The 16,615-nt window shown below is 39.8% G+C and overlaps 3 protein-coding genes across 3 annotated transcripts; all 3 read left to right on the top strand.

The window, feature by feature from the left end:
• Nucleotides 1-1,071: 1,071 nt before the first annotated feature.
• On the top strand, nt 1,072-9,265 carry LOC121762748 (protein LURP-one-related 12-like). Its single transcript, XM_042158735.1, has 4 exons — nt 1,072-1,341; nt 1,545-1,776; nt 4,860-4,894; nt 9,224-9,265. Exons 1-4 carry the CDS (start codon nt 1,072-1,074, stop codon nt 9,263-9,265), a joined length of 579 nt encoding a protein of 192 aa, XP_042014669.1.
• LOC121765565 (PRA1 family protein B4-like) lies at nt 2,364-3,351 on the top strand. Its single transcript, XM_042161768.1, has one exon. It carries the CDS (start codon nt 2,432-2,434, stop codon nt 3,110-3,112), a length of 681 nt encoding a protein of 226 aa, XP_042017702.1. The 5' UTR covers nt 2,364-2,431; the 3' UTR covers nt 3,113-3,351.
• LOC121785314 (probably inactive leucine-rich repeat receptor-like protein kinase IMK2) lies at nt 9,238-12,096 on the top strand. The gene is made up of 2 exons (XM_042183702.1): nt 9,238-11,172; nt 11,311-12,096. Exons 1-2 carry the CDS (start codon nt 9,417-9,419, stop codon nt 11,904-11,906), a joined length of 2,352 nt encoding a protein of 783 aa, XP_042039636.1. The 5' UTR covers nt 9,238-9,416; the 3' UTR covers nt 11,907-12,096.
• Nucleotides 12,097-16,615: the final 4,519 nt, after the last annotated feature.

The following is a 16,615-nucleotide window of genomic DNA, read 5'->3' as shown; positions in this document are numbered from 1 at the left end:
ATTAAATGAGCGAAATTTGGATACACAAATTTTATCATGAGCGAAATGACATATTTACCCTCGCGCTTTTTTTATGAAGTAAATCTAAGTTTGAATCTAAACCATGTGATTTTAAAAATGTGTGGTCCAGATTTAGTTATAGGGTTATTACGGAAATTGGGGTTATCATTATAATGCACCTATATATATATATATATATAGGGTTTTGATCCATGCAAAACCATTCTTAATACAAAAATGCAGAACCAAGCATACAAAAGTCATTTTTAGGTCATTGTAAGCTTATTTTTACGTCATTTTAGTAAGGATGACATGAAATGATCTTAACATGACCTCAAACCCAAAGTTTATAATATGACCTAAAACTGCTTTACAATGACCCTCCGTGTTTTTGTTTAATTATTGACCATTGGATTGTCAAATCTCATGGTCAGGATTTGGTCTGGATTTTGTATTAAGATCAAGTTTTGTATTGATCATTTTCCTATATATATATATATATATATATATATATAAAATTCCGAAACTGATTAGTTTATTATGAATCTATTCACCCGGCCTAATTAAATAAAGACTAAAGTCCCAAAATGGTCCTTAACATATATATTAAATTCCGAAACTGATTAGTTTATTATGAATCTATTCACCTGGCCTAATTAAATGAAGACTAAAGTCCCAAAATGGTCCTTAACATATTGCGATTTTTTGATTTTGGTCAAAAACATTATCTTTTGAATTATTCGGTCCCTCACATTTGAAAACGAGTCACATTTGGTCATTTTTGGACGGTTCCGTCAAATTTTTGACGGTTTTAATTACCGGGTCACAAATCCGTCACTAACACAAACCAAGCTCAACACCGGCCCTTTATACCCTTTCAAGCAGCAAGCAACGAAGAAATCCATCTCTTCATCGTCGCCGGCCTCGTCTCTCCTCTCCCAAACCAGAATCACTCTACCGCCGCCGCCGGAGGCCAACCTCGCCCCATCCGGCGTCAGCGCGAGAGCATTCACGCTCGAATTGTGCTTCGATAGCTTCGTCTTCAAACTCCGTTAATTTCTTGATTTTGTTATGCTTTGGCCGTCGGCGGCGAAGCGAATGGCGGCGGAGACAGTGACGAAGAGTGGCGCGATCGTGGAGAAAGGCTACGTGTACGAAGAAGAGACGCATCTCACCGTGCTGAAAACTTCTCTCTTTTTCGCCGGCGATGACTTCACTGCTTATGATTGCAAAGGCGCTCTCTTCTTCCGAGTCGAATCGTACGGCCCCGACGGCGGCGATACTGGCGAAGTCGTTCTCATGGATGGCTCCGGCAGATGCATCCTCACCGTCCGCCGCAAGGTATGTATTCATCTCAGATCGTCGAGTTCCTCATAATTCGGCGATTGAGTATACAGTGTAGTGTTGTAGCTTGTGATTTTTTCACCAAACTCATATGATTTCCGTGTTAATTAATCAATCATTACGCGAATTCGCGCCGCAATCGTGTGATTTAGCATCTGAATCAACTCACCGATCTGTTTTCCCCAATTTTTATCGAGCAGAGGCCGAGTCTGCACCAGCGGTGGGAGGGCTTCGTCGGCAAGGGATCAGAGGGGAAGAAGGCGCTGTTCAGCTTGCGGAGATCGTCGATAATCGGACGGTCGAGCATGACGGTACAGGTGTACACCAACCCCAGCGAGGAGTACCAGATCGAAGTCTCCTTCGCGTGCCGAAACTGCAACATTCTGGCCTCGGATAAGGAGATCGTGGCTGAGATCCGGCGCAAGGTGGACGGTGTTGAGCTTGGTTTGTGTTAGTGCATAAAGGGCATAAAAGGGCGGTGTTGAGCTTGGTTTGTGTTAGTGACGGATTAGTGACAGATTTGTGACCCGATAATTAAAATCGTCAAAAATTTGACGGAACCGTCCAAAAAGGACCAAATGTGACCCGTTTTCAAATGTGAGGGGCCGAATAATTCAAAAGATAATGTTTTGGACCAAAATAAAAAAATCGCAATATGTTAATGATATTTTGGGACTTTAGTGTTAAATGAAATAGTTATTTTGCTCTTTTGCTACACTCATATACACTTTTTACTATACTTCTTAAGTCTTAGTCGAGTGGATATTTTTTAAGTTTATTATCCTTTGACGAAAATTTTGCCTTTGTTTCCTTTTGAATCATCAATAAAAAACTGTATATTATTACAATTTGTGTTGTCTATACGCCATAGACCCAACGATATAAACTAATTGGAGTAAAATAATAGAGTAAAAAATATAAAGGGGAAAAAAGTCGTAATAAATCGTAAAAATCGGAGTATCAAACCTTCCTCCCTAAGCCTAAACAAATTTAAACCACCTTTTTGAAACGCTCCCTATAAATACTCTTCCTCTTCGCTCCTTCAAATTTGCCGAAAAATAATCCCCAAATTTCCCCCAAAATCACCATGGCTGCTGCAGGCGCGAATTACCACCCCGCCATCCTCCCAATCTCCTCCGCCGCCGCGCAGCCGCATAACGCCGCCGGAAATCATCAATTTTCCTCCGCCAATTCCCCCGTCCGCGTCTTCCTCACCGTCGTCTCCGACAACATCCGATTCGGCCTCGCCAATCGCCGCCCCTGGTCGGAGGTCGTCGATCGCGCCGCCTTCTCCAAGCCGGAGTCGATCTCTGAGGCCACGCTCCGATTGAGGAAGAATTACAACTATTTCCGCACCAATTACCTCACCATTGTCACCGCCGTCCTCGCGATCTCGCTCCTCACCCATCCGTTCTCGCTCTTCCTCCTCTCCGGCCTCCTCGCCGCCTGGCTGTTCCTCTACGTCTTCCGCCAGGCTTCCGATCCGCCGATCGTCTGCTTCGGCCGCCAGTACTCCGATCGGGAGACGCTGCTCTTCCTGATCGTCTCCACCGTCGGCGTGATCTTCCTCACCAGCGTCGGATCCGTGCTCATCTCGGCTCTAATGATGGGCGTCGGTGTTGTTAGCCTGCACGGCGCCTTTAGGGCGCCGGAAGATCTGTTTATCGATGAGCAGCAGCCGCAGGGAGGCGTTCCTGGATTCCTCACATTGTTGAACGGCGGCGCCGCTGCTGCTTCTAAGCAACCCAATATGCCTGCTAGGGTTTGAGGATTCGTCGTCCGTCGACGGTAGGGGCAAATAAACTATACTCCATTTTTTTCATTTCTAGATTTATTGAAATAATCTGTGGTATGACACATGATGAATTAACACAGTACTGTAATTTGCTATACAAGTAGCTAGATTTATATATGCACACACGTGAATTTTGTTCAGGAGATGTGTCTTTGTGAGATCCGCTGTTTTCTTTGGATGTGAATATTATTATTGCGTTTGCTTTGTGAATAGATTAATTTTGCAATTTAAATGGAAAACTATTTGTACTCTAGATTAATTAAGAAAATTCTCCTTCTATCAAGAAAACAAGATTAAACAGGGATTTCAAAGCTCAAATGTAATGATTTTTCTGAATTGTTGGGTTCCCTTCAAATGAATGAACAAGTATGTATGTTTGCTTTGTTATTTTGGATCTACTTTATGTTGAAAATCATTTTATTTTAACTTAGGCTTGTAGGAAGATTAGGAGACAAGTCGATTTACCATGTTAATTGTATCTAAACAAATATACAATATCATTATTTACAACTATGCATAATGATAAATTAATATGACAATAAAATAGGATCGTGCATCACTGTCATGAAATAAAAGTGATCTTGAGTTCATAAGTCATAATCTAATATGTTTCGAGATCATTTCATCAAAGCAAGTGTTGCATAATCTTAATTATTTTAATCTATATATGATTACCCACTCAGATAAAGTGTTTGACTAACTTATTTTAAGGACATATATCTCTATATGACCCCTCAGACGAATACTAGCACCTTAAATAATTTAAACGACACATTTTTAATATAAAAACGTCAATATCTATTTTGTCATCCTCTTATTTCTCTTCATATAGCACAAATACTCTTGTTGTCTACAATTAAGTGACGTACCTCGACTCTGGCTCAAATTTCATGAAATACTCCGTGCAATAAAAGTAGATAAAAAAAATTAGTGAATTATGAATTTTACTTTTATATACTAGTTTTATACTCCCTTCGTCCCCAAAGAATATGCACTTTGGGGACGACACGAGTTTTAATGTAAAATTGGTACAAGAGAGAGAGAGAGAAAGTAATTAAAGTATTATTAGTGGAGAATGAGTCCCACTTCATTAGAGATAAAAAACTTTTCAAAATTAGAAAGTGTATATTCTTGTGAGACGGACTAAAAAGAAAAGAGTGCATATTTTTGTGGAACAGATGGAGTAATAAAAGATAAGTGGATAGAGACTTAAAGTTAGTGGAATGTAGAGTATATTACCAAATCTATTAGAGTAAAAAAAATACAATAAATGAGATATTTAATTGAGGACGACAAAAAATAAAATAAATTTAAGATACTTAATCGTTAATGTAGTAGGAGTATAGCGCTATACTTTGACACCTCAATCTTGACTGTAGCATTATATAGTACTCCATCGTCTCATAATGTGAGTCCGCTTTTTTATATTAATTTTATAATATAACGTGAGTGAATTGAGTTAGTGAAATGCGGACCTATTTATCATTTATTATAAAAGTGAAATGCGACTTATATTGTGGGATCAATAAAAATGACAAAATGTGATAGGACGCACAGAGTAATAATAATTCAAATAAAAATTGAGGGAGTAAGGTATGGTCATCGAATATCGGGTCGGATCATGTGCGGGATTCACTAAAAAAAATTTAGGTATTGATGCAAGTACCCGATTTTTCGATTGCGGCCAGCCAATAAAATCATGAAATTGAGGTAGTAAGAGCATCCACATCCATGCTCTTTGGCAAGAGCATAGATGTGGGTCCGAACCCACTTTTATTAATTTTTTACTCTCTGTTTTTCCTCAAGAGCACAACAACCACACTCAGAGCATCCGCAGCGGTGGCGAAAGACGCCACCGCCGTCCGCGCCGTTGGCAAGGCGCAGGACCGCCGCCGCTGCAGCCGCGCCGCTGGCACGGCGCTGCTCGATGTATCGAGCACGTCCGTGCCAGCGGACGCACACGTGGCGCGCTCCCATTCGTCAACGGCATAGCCGTTGTGTTTAAACTTTTTTTTATTTTTATTTTTTAAAAATCGGTATTTAATTATAAATAATGCTAAAAAATAAAAAAAAAATATTTTCCAAATCCCAAAAATATGGCCGTTTTTTTCCCGTTTTTTCTGATTTTTTTTGATTTTTTTTTATTTTTTTCCCCAAAATCATCTATAAATACACACATTCATCATCCATTTATCACATCAAATCATCTCTCATTCATCTCTCATTCATAATTCTCATACAAACTATCAACACATTCATCACCCACTCAAAATCTCAAATGGATTTCACCCATATTATGGCGGAAGCGGAACGCGAAGAACAAGAATACTACGAACAACATCGTGCCGCTTACGAAGCATACGTCGCGGCGAATACCCCTGCTCCTCCTCCTCAACGAACCAGATCAAATCGACGGTACATCCATCGTGACCGGGAGGGAGCCCACGAAAGGCTCGTTGCCGACTACTTTGCCGACCAGCCGCGGTTTCCGGCAGATTACTTCAGGCGCCGTTTTCGCATGTCAAAGCGCTTGTTCATGCGAATTGTCAACACATTGTCCGCACGTGTTGAATACTTTCAAACAGGTGTAGATGCAGCCGGCCGGCAAAGTATCACGGCGTTGCAGAAGTGTACGTGTGCCATCCGACAACTCGCTACTGGGCAAACGGCCGACATGTTCGACGAGTATTTGCATATCGGTGAGTCCACTGGAATCCTATGTTTAAAGAATTTTTGCGAGGGCGTTCGTTCTGCTTTTGAGGATGAATTCCTTCGAGCACCCACCACTAATGATTGCCAACGGTTGCTTCGTCTTCATGAATCAGTCCATGGCTTTCCCGGAATGCTTGGCAGCATTGACTGCATGCATTGGAGGTGGAAGAATTGTCCGACTGCTTGGAGGGGGCAACACTTGAGCGGTCACAAAGGCGGCGGCCCAACGCTTATCCTTGAGGCGGTCGCCGACTACCGCCTATGGATTTGGCATGCATATTTCGGCGTTGCTGGATCCAACAACGACTTGAATGTGCTATATTCGTCACCACTCTTCAATGATGTGATGAATGGTGTAGCACCGGCGATCGACTTCACCATCAACGGAAATATATACCGCATGGGTTACTATCTCGCCGATGGTATCTACCCAAGGTGGTCGACGTTCGTGAAGACGCTCCACAACCCGCACGACCCGAGACGGGTTCTTTTTGCGCAGCGTCAAGAGTCAGCGCGGAAAGATGTCGAAAGAGCCTTCGGGGTCCTTCAAGCTCGATTCAACATTGTGAAGGCCCCGGCTCGGCTGTGGTACGTGAATAATATCACCGACATCATGTTCACGTGTATTATATTACACAACATGATTATAGCCGACGAAGGGCCGAGGGCGGCTAGCTTCTACGACGAGGACGAAGCCGGAAGCTCAACAGCGAGGTCTCCCCTACGCCGAGGCGAGCATACGACGGTTGGCCAGAGGATCGAGACAAGACACACAATGCGCGATACTCGAATCCACAATCAACTACAAGAAGACCTAATCAACCACATGTGGGCGAAATTCGGCAACGAGTAGTGTCATTTTTAATTTTTAGGATTTTAATTATGTAATTTTTAATTTTTAGGATTTTAATTATGTAATTTTTAATTTTTAGGATTTTAATTATGCAATGTTTAATTTTATTTGTCATTTGTAATATTTATTGTGGGTTTTAAATGAATTTTAATATTATGGAAATGTTTTTGTGTAATTGAATTTTATATTAATTGTGCTCGTCCTTGCGGAAGAGCACAGTTGTGGGTGTTGTGCTCTTGCCAGAGAGCAGGCATGAATAGTACCGCCCGGGCCCACAACCGTGCCGCTGGCAAGAGCACGGTTGTGGATGCTCTCATGCTCTTCCGCAAGGACATGCTAAGGGTCCCACCATTCCATTATTTAAATTAAATGCTTCAATTACTAAAAATACATTAAAATATAAAAATTATATAATTAAATCCTAAAAATAAAAATTACAAACTTAAAATCCTAAAAAATAAAAATTACATAATTAAAATCCTAAAAAATAAAAATACATAATTAAAATCCTGCAAATTAAAAATTACATAATTAAAGGCTAAAAAATACCCCCATGGAAGATTAGTCCTCTGGCCCTATCCCTAATGTTTTTCGGAGACCCCGTATCATTGTCAAATGTGAATCAAGTTGCTCGGGAGTCATCCGAGACCTATCAGCCAAATTGAGTTGAGCCAAAAGGGTCCACAACGAGTTGGTGGGGGGTTGAGGTGGCACAAAGGGAGCGGGAGCGGGAGCGGGGGCAGATGGAGTTGCGGCCCGACGGCGGTTGGCCGTCGCCTTCTTCCTTCCTTGCGGCCGGCGTTGGGAACTGGTCGGGCCGGCGTCGTGGCTACCCAAGTTAGCTCCGGCAAGCTGGCTAGCAACCTCATCCTCGCCGGGGTCGGATAGGGATACGGACCTCGACCGTTTGCTGGAGAAGCTGGAGGAGGATGATACGCCTCCCTTATACTTCGGATGATGGCGCACCTCCTGCCAAGCGCTGAGGTACTTGAACGGTTTGTAATGTTGGGATTGGTAGGTCACCAACGCGGCACTGATGATGTCAAGCTCGCTCCTGCCGACCGTTCTTCCTGGAGGTAATACCCCTGGAACTTTTGGATTTCTTCGTTTGCTCTGAAGATGGCATTGCACACCATACTCTCATTGCGCTCGATGGTTCCATCAGAGCGGTTTTCATTGTACCAGCAAGAGACGCAGCACCAAAACCTATCACCGCTTTGGTTCGTGGCAACCTCCGGATCTTCGGAGATAATCAAATAGGCTTTGAATAACTGATCCATCTCCGCCGGATTGTACGGGATGCGGACACCACGAGGAGTAGGAGTAGGAGTAGGAGTAGGAGTAGGAGTAGGAGGAGTTTGAGAGCCGCCGCTCCCTCCCAATCCGGGTTCGGGTGCCCACCCGTATCGCCCATCGGGGGCATCTTGGTCGTCCACCGGGTAAGGCCGGTAGCCACCTGGAACTTGAGAACCTTGGGTTTGAAGAGGGGCAGAGAATTGCATTTCCGGACTAGGGAATGGTTGTGAGCCGAACCATTCGTGGTTCCAACCGCGGGAGTCTGAGGGGTGATCGCCGGAGCCGGACATTTTTTTTGTAAAAGTGAAAGATTGAGAATTGATAATAGAATTTAGATGAGAATTGTGTAGTGTGGTGTGAAATTTTTTGTGTGGAAGTGAAGGTATTTATAGATGAAAATGTGAATTTTGGAAAAAAAAATTAAAAGTGGGGAGAAAACAAATATAATTTATTGGGAAGTGGAATTTTTTTATTTAAAAAAGATTTTTTATATTAAATTCGAATTTTTTAAAAAAATTGAAAATGCCAAAAATAATTGGAAATCTGAGAGCTGACTAAAAGTATGATGTCGTGTATATATATAATGACATCAGCAAGTATGGAGCTGACTAAAAAACAAAATAAAATGATGGTAAAAAAACGATAGGAAATCTGAGACAAGAATCTGCAAATAAAATGTGAGCAATATTAGGTGAGGGAAATAATAAAGTTTTGGAGGTGGAATAAGTCAAGATTATTTAACGGTCGCACGTGAGCCCGAATATAGCCGTTATAGGTGGCCCGCGCCAAACACGTTCACCCGTTCAGGTTTCTTATCTCACAACAGTTCAGCCAGAATATAAACTTTTTACTTTTTTTTATAGACTACTTATTTCATTTTCTATAAAAATTAATCTAATAGTATTATATTTGAATACACTGTGACTGTGAGCTCTATTTCTTGTTAATAAATTTTGCTTCTATATTTATTTTATTTTATCAATTTTATATTATGAGAATTATTTTTCGTGAACAAATTAAGTATTAGTTTTATAATAGTAGAAATAAAATTCGAGTGGTTAATATTCCAATTTGAATATGAGATTGATTTATAAATAAAAAAAGTAAAATAAGATATTTAATATTAATAAAAAGTAATACTGTATGAGATAGTATTTAATTGGTATAGAAAAGAGTAACATTTGTTAACTCAGAAAATACAATTTTGTGTCCATATTGTGCAGACTAAGCATCTAGCCGTTGAGATTAAACTTCAAACTCACTGACACTATCCTCTCTCCCATAAATCATCTCAACTGAGCTGCAGTCAAACCAAAATAGCTGAGCCCCTGTGGCTTCAAACATCTCTCTTAGACTTGCCTAAGCTCTCAATCATTCATATTGAATATTGATTGCTTCGCTTCTCCCTCTTTGTTCATGGCCGATCACTTCAAAAATCTATTGGCGGGAAATTCCAAATGGATCTCCTTTTCTAACAACACCACACTGAACTTGCTCTTCTTCCTCAGCCTCCTCCTCGCCCTCTCTTTTTCCGCTTCAGGCGCGAAATGGGACGGCGTGAAGGTCACTCGAGCCGACTCCCAAGCCCTCCACGCCATCAAAAACGAATTGGTGGATTTTAAAGGGGTGCTCCGGAGCTGGAACGACACCGGCGCCGGCGCCTGCGCTGGCTGGACCGGAATCAAATGCGCCGGCGGCGAAGTCATTTCCATCCAGCTCCCTTTCAAGGGACTGGGCGGCCGTATTTCCCACAGAATCGGCCAGCTCCAGTCCCTCCGGCGGATCAGCCTCCACGACAACGCCATCGTCGGCGCGATTCCCGCGACGATTGGATTTCTACCGAATCTCAGAGGCTTATATCTCTTCAACAACCGCCTCTCCGGCTCTCTGCCGGCCTCGATTTCAAACTGCCCGCTGCTTCAGACCGTTGATGTCAGCGGTAATCAGCTCGCCGGAATCATCCCTCCAAATCTTGCTAACTCCACGCGCCTGTATCGATTGAATCTGAGCTTTAATTCCTTCTCTGGGTCGATCCCAGTAAGCCTTTCTCGCTCATCCTCTCTCATCTTTCTCGCTCTTCAACATAATAATCTCACTTCCTCCCTCCCTGAGTCTTGGAGCTCTGTTTCAAGTCTCAAATATTTAACTCTTGATCACAATTCTTTATCTGGAAAAATCCCAACCTCTTTAACGAGATTGGTTTCTCTCGAGGAGTTGGATTTGAGTCACAACAAGCTTGAAGGAAGCATTGATGAAATAGGCAGTTTGTTGGCTCTAAAGAAGATGAATCTTGAGAAGAACAATCTCGATGGCTCGATTCCGAATTCAATTCAAAAACTTCTAAATCTCTCTGTTTTAAACCTGAGCAATAACAGATTCCGCGGTGGAATCCCACTGACCATCGGCAACATCACCTCGTTAAACTCCCTTGATCTCTCCGAGAACAACCTCACCGGAGAAATCCCACTATCTCTCTCCAATCTGCCAAACCTCACTTCTCTCGACCTCTCCTACAACAACCTCTCCGGCGCCGTTCCTTCTCTTCTATCCAAGAAATTCAACTCCACCTCCTTCGCCGGCAACATCAACCTTTGCGGCTACGGCCCCTCAGCGCCGCCGTGCCCGTCGCCGCAGCCGAAGCCCCACCGCCGCCGCAAGCTCAGCACCAAGGATATCGTTCTCATCGCATCCGGAGCCCTTCTCTTCGTTCTACTGATCCTCTGTTTCGTGCTGCTATGCTGCTTGTTATGCAAAAAGACGAAATCCAGCAAAGGCGGAAGAGCTCCTCCGCCTTCAACCAGCAAGGCGGCAGCGGCTCTGGCAGCGGAAGGGGAGACCGGCGGCGATGGAGGAGGGAAATTAGTCCATTTTGATGGGCCTTTTGTTTTCACAGCTAACGATTTGTTGTGTGCCACTGCAGAGATTATGGGAAAGAGCAGTTACGGAACGGCCTACAAAGCGACGCTCGAAGATGAGAATCAAGTCGCGGTGAAGAGATTGCGAGAGAAAGTCACCAAACCTCAAAAGGAATTCGAAGTCGAAGCTTCCAATCTTGGAAAGATTAGACACCGAAATATCTTGGCGTTGAGAGCTTACTATCTCGGCCCTAAAGGCGAGAAGCTTCTTGTCTACGATTACATGCCTAATGGAAGCCTCGCATCCTTCTTACACGGTTCGATTTTTATTCTCTCTCCGCTTAACACAAAATATTAGTATTACAGAGTCATATTAAGGAGTACATTTTTATGTTATGTTTGATTATAATATTGTTTAGCATAATGTGGTGACATTCAATACACGTGGCATGCAGCTAGGGGGCCGGAGACGACCGTGCCATGGCCCACAAGGATGAACATAGCAATTGGAATAACAAGAGGGCTGTGCTACCTACATAGTGAAGTAAAGCATGTTCATGGAAATCTGACGGCAAGCAACGTTCTTCTGGACGAAAAGACGGATCCGAAGATCGCGGACGTGGGGCTGTCGAGGCTGATGACGAGCGCGGACGTGGTGGGGACGGCGGGGTCGATGGGGTACAGGGCGCCGGAGCTGTCGAAGCTGAAGAACGCGAGCGAGAAGACGGACGTGTTCAGCCTCGGGGTGATGGTGCTGGAGCTGCTGACGGGGAAGTCTCCGAGCGAGGCGAAAGACGGGCTGGATCTGCCGCAGTGGGTAGCGTCGATTGTGAAGGAGGAGTGGACTAATGAGGTGTTTGACGTGGAGCTCATGAGGGATGCTTCTTCTTCGACTGTTGCCGATGAGCTGCTCAATACGCTCAAGCTGGCGCTTCATTGTGTTGATCCGTCGCCCGCGGCGCGGCCTGAGGCGCTGGAGGTGCTGCAGAAGCTTGAGGAGATTAAGGCGGAGGCCGACGTTGCGACGGCGGATGTTGGCAAGACTGAGTGAAGAGAGCAACAAAAATACATTTTTTTTAGTATTAAAGTATTCTTTATTGATTTATTCGTTTGGAATCGAGGTTTTGCTGTTTGTTAGATTATTATTAAGTGTGTATATAATAATAGAGGTTGAGAAATGTTTTTTTGTTGTAATTATTAATTTATTATCTCTAAATAAATGGATTTTCTTTCTTTCTTTAGTGCGTTTAATGTGACCCAATTTGTGAATATGGGCGCTTTTGTTGTTTTGTTGCGTTTAGGTTTTTACTAATTACTATAAAAGAATACTAAGTCGAACTTGAACTCCAAGAGGTGTTTGGATTCTAAATTTTTGAGTATAGAAGATTAAATAGAATAACTCGTGTTAAATATAGTGCTGAAGAAAACAAATGAATTCAACTTAGATATGCCCATTTAGAGAAGGTGTGCGAGAAAGAGATGCTTACTGGATCCAAACTGGGCTTCGATATTTAAATATTGGGCCACTTTCTCCAAAGTACGATTATAAGTTTGTATTCTTTTATTTTCACTTTTTTCCATACTTCATCCGTTGTATAAAAATAATGACATTTGAGATGACACAGTAATTAATGCACAATTAATAAAGTAAAAGAGAAAAAGAAGAAAAGTAATTAGATTAGTGTTAATGGATAGTAAGACTCACATCTTATGGTATAAAATGTAAATGAATTGGTGTATATGGATAATGAGTTGGAGAAAAATTTTTCATTAATGGAATGGACTAACTATATGGGACGGGCGGAAAAGTAAAATGTCCATATTTTTATAGGACAAATGGAATATGTCTCAAATGAATTCATAATAGACTTTATATTAAGGTGACTTAGTTGGTGAGACATGAATAGTGGGAGGTATAATATATGTCGACCTCAAGTATAACTCTATAGACCTTAAAATTGAAGTTATCAAATTAGTTTGGATAAAATTAAAAGAGTAAGTTATCAATTAGTTTGGATAAAATAAAAAGAGTAAGTTTTTTTAATGGATGATCTTGTACTCTAATCAATTCAGTGATTGAATCAACCTACAATCTCGCAATATATGTACCAGTCATATCTAATTTCATTATATCTCAATCATGTCACTTAGACTGATTAACTTTGACGATTAAGCCAGTGATACGATAGATTGCGACCACCTCACAATTAGTTAATTTCCAATCATCATAATATCCATTGGAATCTTTTCCAAACAAAAAAATCGTTGATATAAAAGAGCCAAGTTAAGAACCTGGCCCATTTTACAATTATTATCACATGCCCACTCTTCCAAATTGAGAAATGCTGTAATAATAAATTCCATTTATTATACTCCCTCCCTCTGTCTCTAAAATTTTATCACATTTTTCAATTTTCGTCCGTCCACAAAATTTATTACATTTCAATTTTTACCATTTTTTATAATGAATCACACATTCCACTAACTTATTCTCACTAACATTTTATTATAAAACTGTACTTTAAAAGTAGGATTCACATCCTACCAATTTTTTCATCTTACTTTCCATTACATTTATTAAAATCCGTGTCCGATCAAACTATGACAAAATATGGGGGAGAGGGAGTATTATAATATGGACAATTTTTAATATGTCTTGATCTATTAATGTACTGTCCTTCTAAGTATTCTAATCTAAACTAAAAAATGGTTCACAATTTATTTAGTAGTAGTAAAATTGGTAACCACTCTTTTTCATCACATACAAATTAATTAAGCAATGGAAAGATTAGTATGTAAACTTCTTTGCCATTACTTTTAAAGGATCGTTTATCACATACAAATTAATTAAGCAATGGAAAGATTAGTATGTAAACTTCTTTGCCATTACTTTTAAAGGATCGTTTATGAAAGTACAGAGCTTGTTACATGATTTTGATTCAGTGGTACTCCATCGTGTGGACAAAAAGAAGAATTTTAGTGCGAACTTTCTATCACATTATGCATATAGTTTTCACAAAAAAATTCATGTAATGCAATATATTATGTGTCTGTTATATTCGTTAATTTGTTTTTGCAATCGGGCTCTGCCTGCCTCATTTCACCCCCAAAAAGAGAATGTTTGTATTGACCATATACTAATCACAATTAAGTCAGTTAAGTGTAATCTCTTACTATAAATTGATTTAAAATATTTAAATACAATATAAAAATGAAATAATATAATTGGTCGAATATGCTAGAAAAGATTAGTGATTAACCACATTGGCTTTTAGTACACTTTTTGAGCGGCCCCCTCAGTACTAGTATTAGTTAGATGCCTAGTACTTTCCCTAAAGAGTCAAAATCAATTTAATAATGGAACAATCAATCTCAATTTTATTATGCGTGTACAAAGTTCGATGTTACTGTATTACATTTATAATATTATAGGTATGAATATGTCCCTAAGCAAAAAAAATTGAACGTATAAGTTATTAAGAGTAACTGCAGGGATAGTAAATATAATTAATTAAGAAGCTAAATAAATTTACCAAATGCATATAGCAGTAGGATATTTTATATATACCATTTTGATCACAATTTTATTATCAGTTCATCTAAAATTTTTTATCACGCCCATTTATATTAATTTAACGTTATTTGTTTCATCATCAACTAATATGTCACTGTTGGCCTACCAGTCTACCACAAACTCAGCACATTCTACTACTTCAATGAAATTACTATTCTACCCATGATTCAACAACAAACTTAACCAAATTAATAAGCCTTGTGTTAGTAAAAGGTGTGAAATAACTTCAAACTTTGCACTTTTACAACGCCAAAACATAATATATTGTGTTATTTTAGATAATATATTTGTATAAGCATATGTAATAAATCTATAGGCACATAACAAAATACTACTCCTAAATACACCAAACCATCGATTGTGAAAAGAAACATTACAAAAAGAAGCAAATAAATGATGTTGGCCTCATCATGGATCAATTTAATAGAGATGTCCCAACTGACAAACACCACATGAAACGATTTAATATTTTCACAAACTCTAAAATAAATTAATTGAAAATTAGTGAAAAAACGTAAACTAAATTCTATTTGTCCGGCACTTCAAGTGCAACTAGGTAGATTTGGATGGTTCGAATGAGTGTGTTACTACAATCATATCTATCAAAATGAGTATGTAATAGAAATTCATGAAACTCAAAATGGATAGTGATATGGAGGTCATTCGTCAAATAACCAAACAATTAGGCCGTCGGAATAAATCCATTTAAAGATATTCGACGGTGCAATTCCTTTCCATACTTCTCTAACAAAAACAACCTTAATTACTACACTGTTTTTTTTATAGAAATAAAAGATATTGGCCTCTTAATTCAAGTGCATGGGCTCTCAATCACGATCAATTTTATAGAGCTGAAAAACAACACATTAAACTATAAACTACTACTAGCAGTAATATTCTCACAAACTCAAAAAAAGATAGAAAATGAAAATAATTCATGTGTATAGCAATAATAGTGTACTGTGATAGTAGTACAAGACATTGAAAATCATAGAAAAAAAAATTAAATTTCTAATATGTCTTGCAACTTAAAAAATATATTTAGATGACTAGATTAAGTGTTTGCTACTATAGCCTCTCAAAACGAATAAACAAAGGTGAGTATGAAACAAAAATCCATGAAACTCAGGATGGATAGCGCTAAAGAGACCGTAAGACAAACACCCAAACATAGTGGCCAGGATAATCCAATCAAAGATCTTCCGTGGCGCTATCCCTCCTGAGCTTTACGGGTTTTCCATACTTCTCTCTACTCTAAAGAAAACAAGCTCACCCCACCATAATATAGAGAGAGGAGAGGAGAGGAGAGGAGAGAGTGGTGATGGTGACGATGATGAAGAGTGGTGGATGGGGATATGATGAATTGGCAAGTGGGATAATATAGTAACGTGGGGAATGGCAGTAAAATGTCATCGAATTTCTCACGTACAGAGAGAGGCCCCCTTTAGTATCTTTGACTATATTTTTATGCATGTGTTCGAGGACGACTGCGCCTTTCTTTTTACTCTACCTTTTTTTTCTCTTCTCAATTTCACCGCCATCACACATTCACATCAAATATCGAAATCATACTTTTTTAAATGAGTGATCCTAAATGGCCATAATGTGGTCGGCCATAAAGAGTTAATTTAGTCCATTTACATGTATAAAAAAATTAGAATTACCGATATAAACTTATATGTGTGTGAATGGACTTGTGAGTTGATACTTATCTTTGAATTCCATTACGTAAAACACGTTAACATCACGAATTACTGTATACGTTGAGCAACAATCAAGAAATGACAGTAGTAATAAGTTGAGCAAAAACTACGAAAGAGCAACACTAACATGTTGAACAACATATAATGAAGATGATATAAAAGTAAAATCAAGTAGTATTAAACCAAAAATTTGAAAAAAAAATCAATTTTTTTGTTAATTAATTAATTTATGGCTGGCCATAATGTGACCACATAGCATTATTCTTTTTAAATATATCCATGTAATGTCTACTTAAATCATACTCCCTCCGTCCCGCACTACTCGCACCTTTCCTTTTGGGCACGTAGATTAAGGAATGAGTGATAGACAAAGTCAACAATTACGGCTGTAGGTATAAATTGTTACTAAAAATGGAAAGAATGCAAATAACTTGGGACGTCCAGAAAGGAAATACGTGCAAGTAGTGCGGGATGGAGGGAGTA

The sequence above is a fragment of the Salvia splendens genome, chromosome 2 (genome assembly GCF_004379255.2).
Source record: "Salvia splendens isolate huo1 chromosome 2, SspV2, whole genome shotgun sequence".
In the NCBI taxonomy this organism is placed as follows: domain Eukaryota; kingdom Viridiplantae; phylum Streptophyta; class Magnoliopsida; order Lamiales; family Lamiaceae; genus Salvia; species Salvia splendens.
This window is presented reverse-complemented; position numbering and strand designations above follow the sequence as displayed.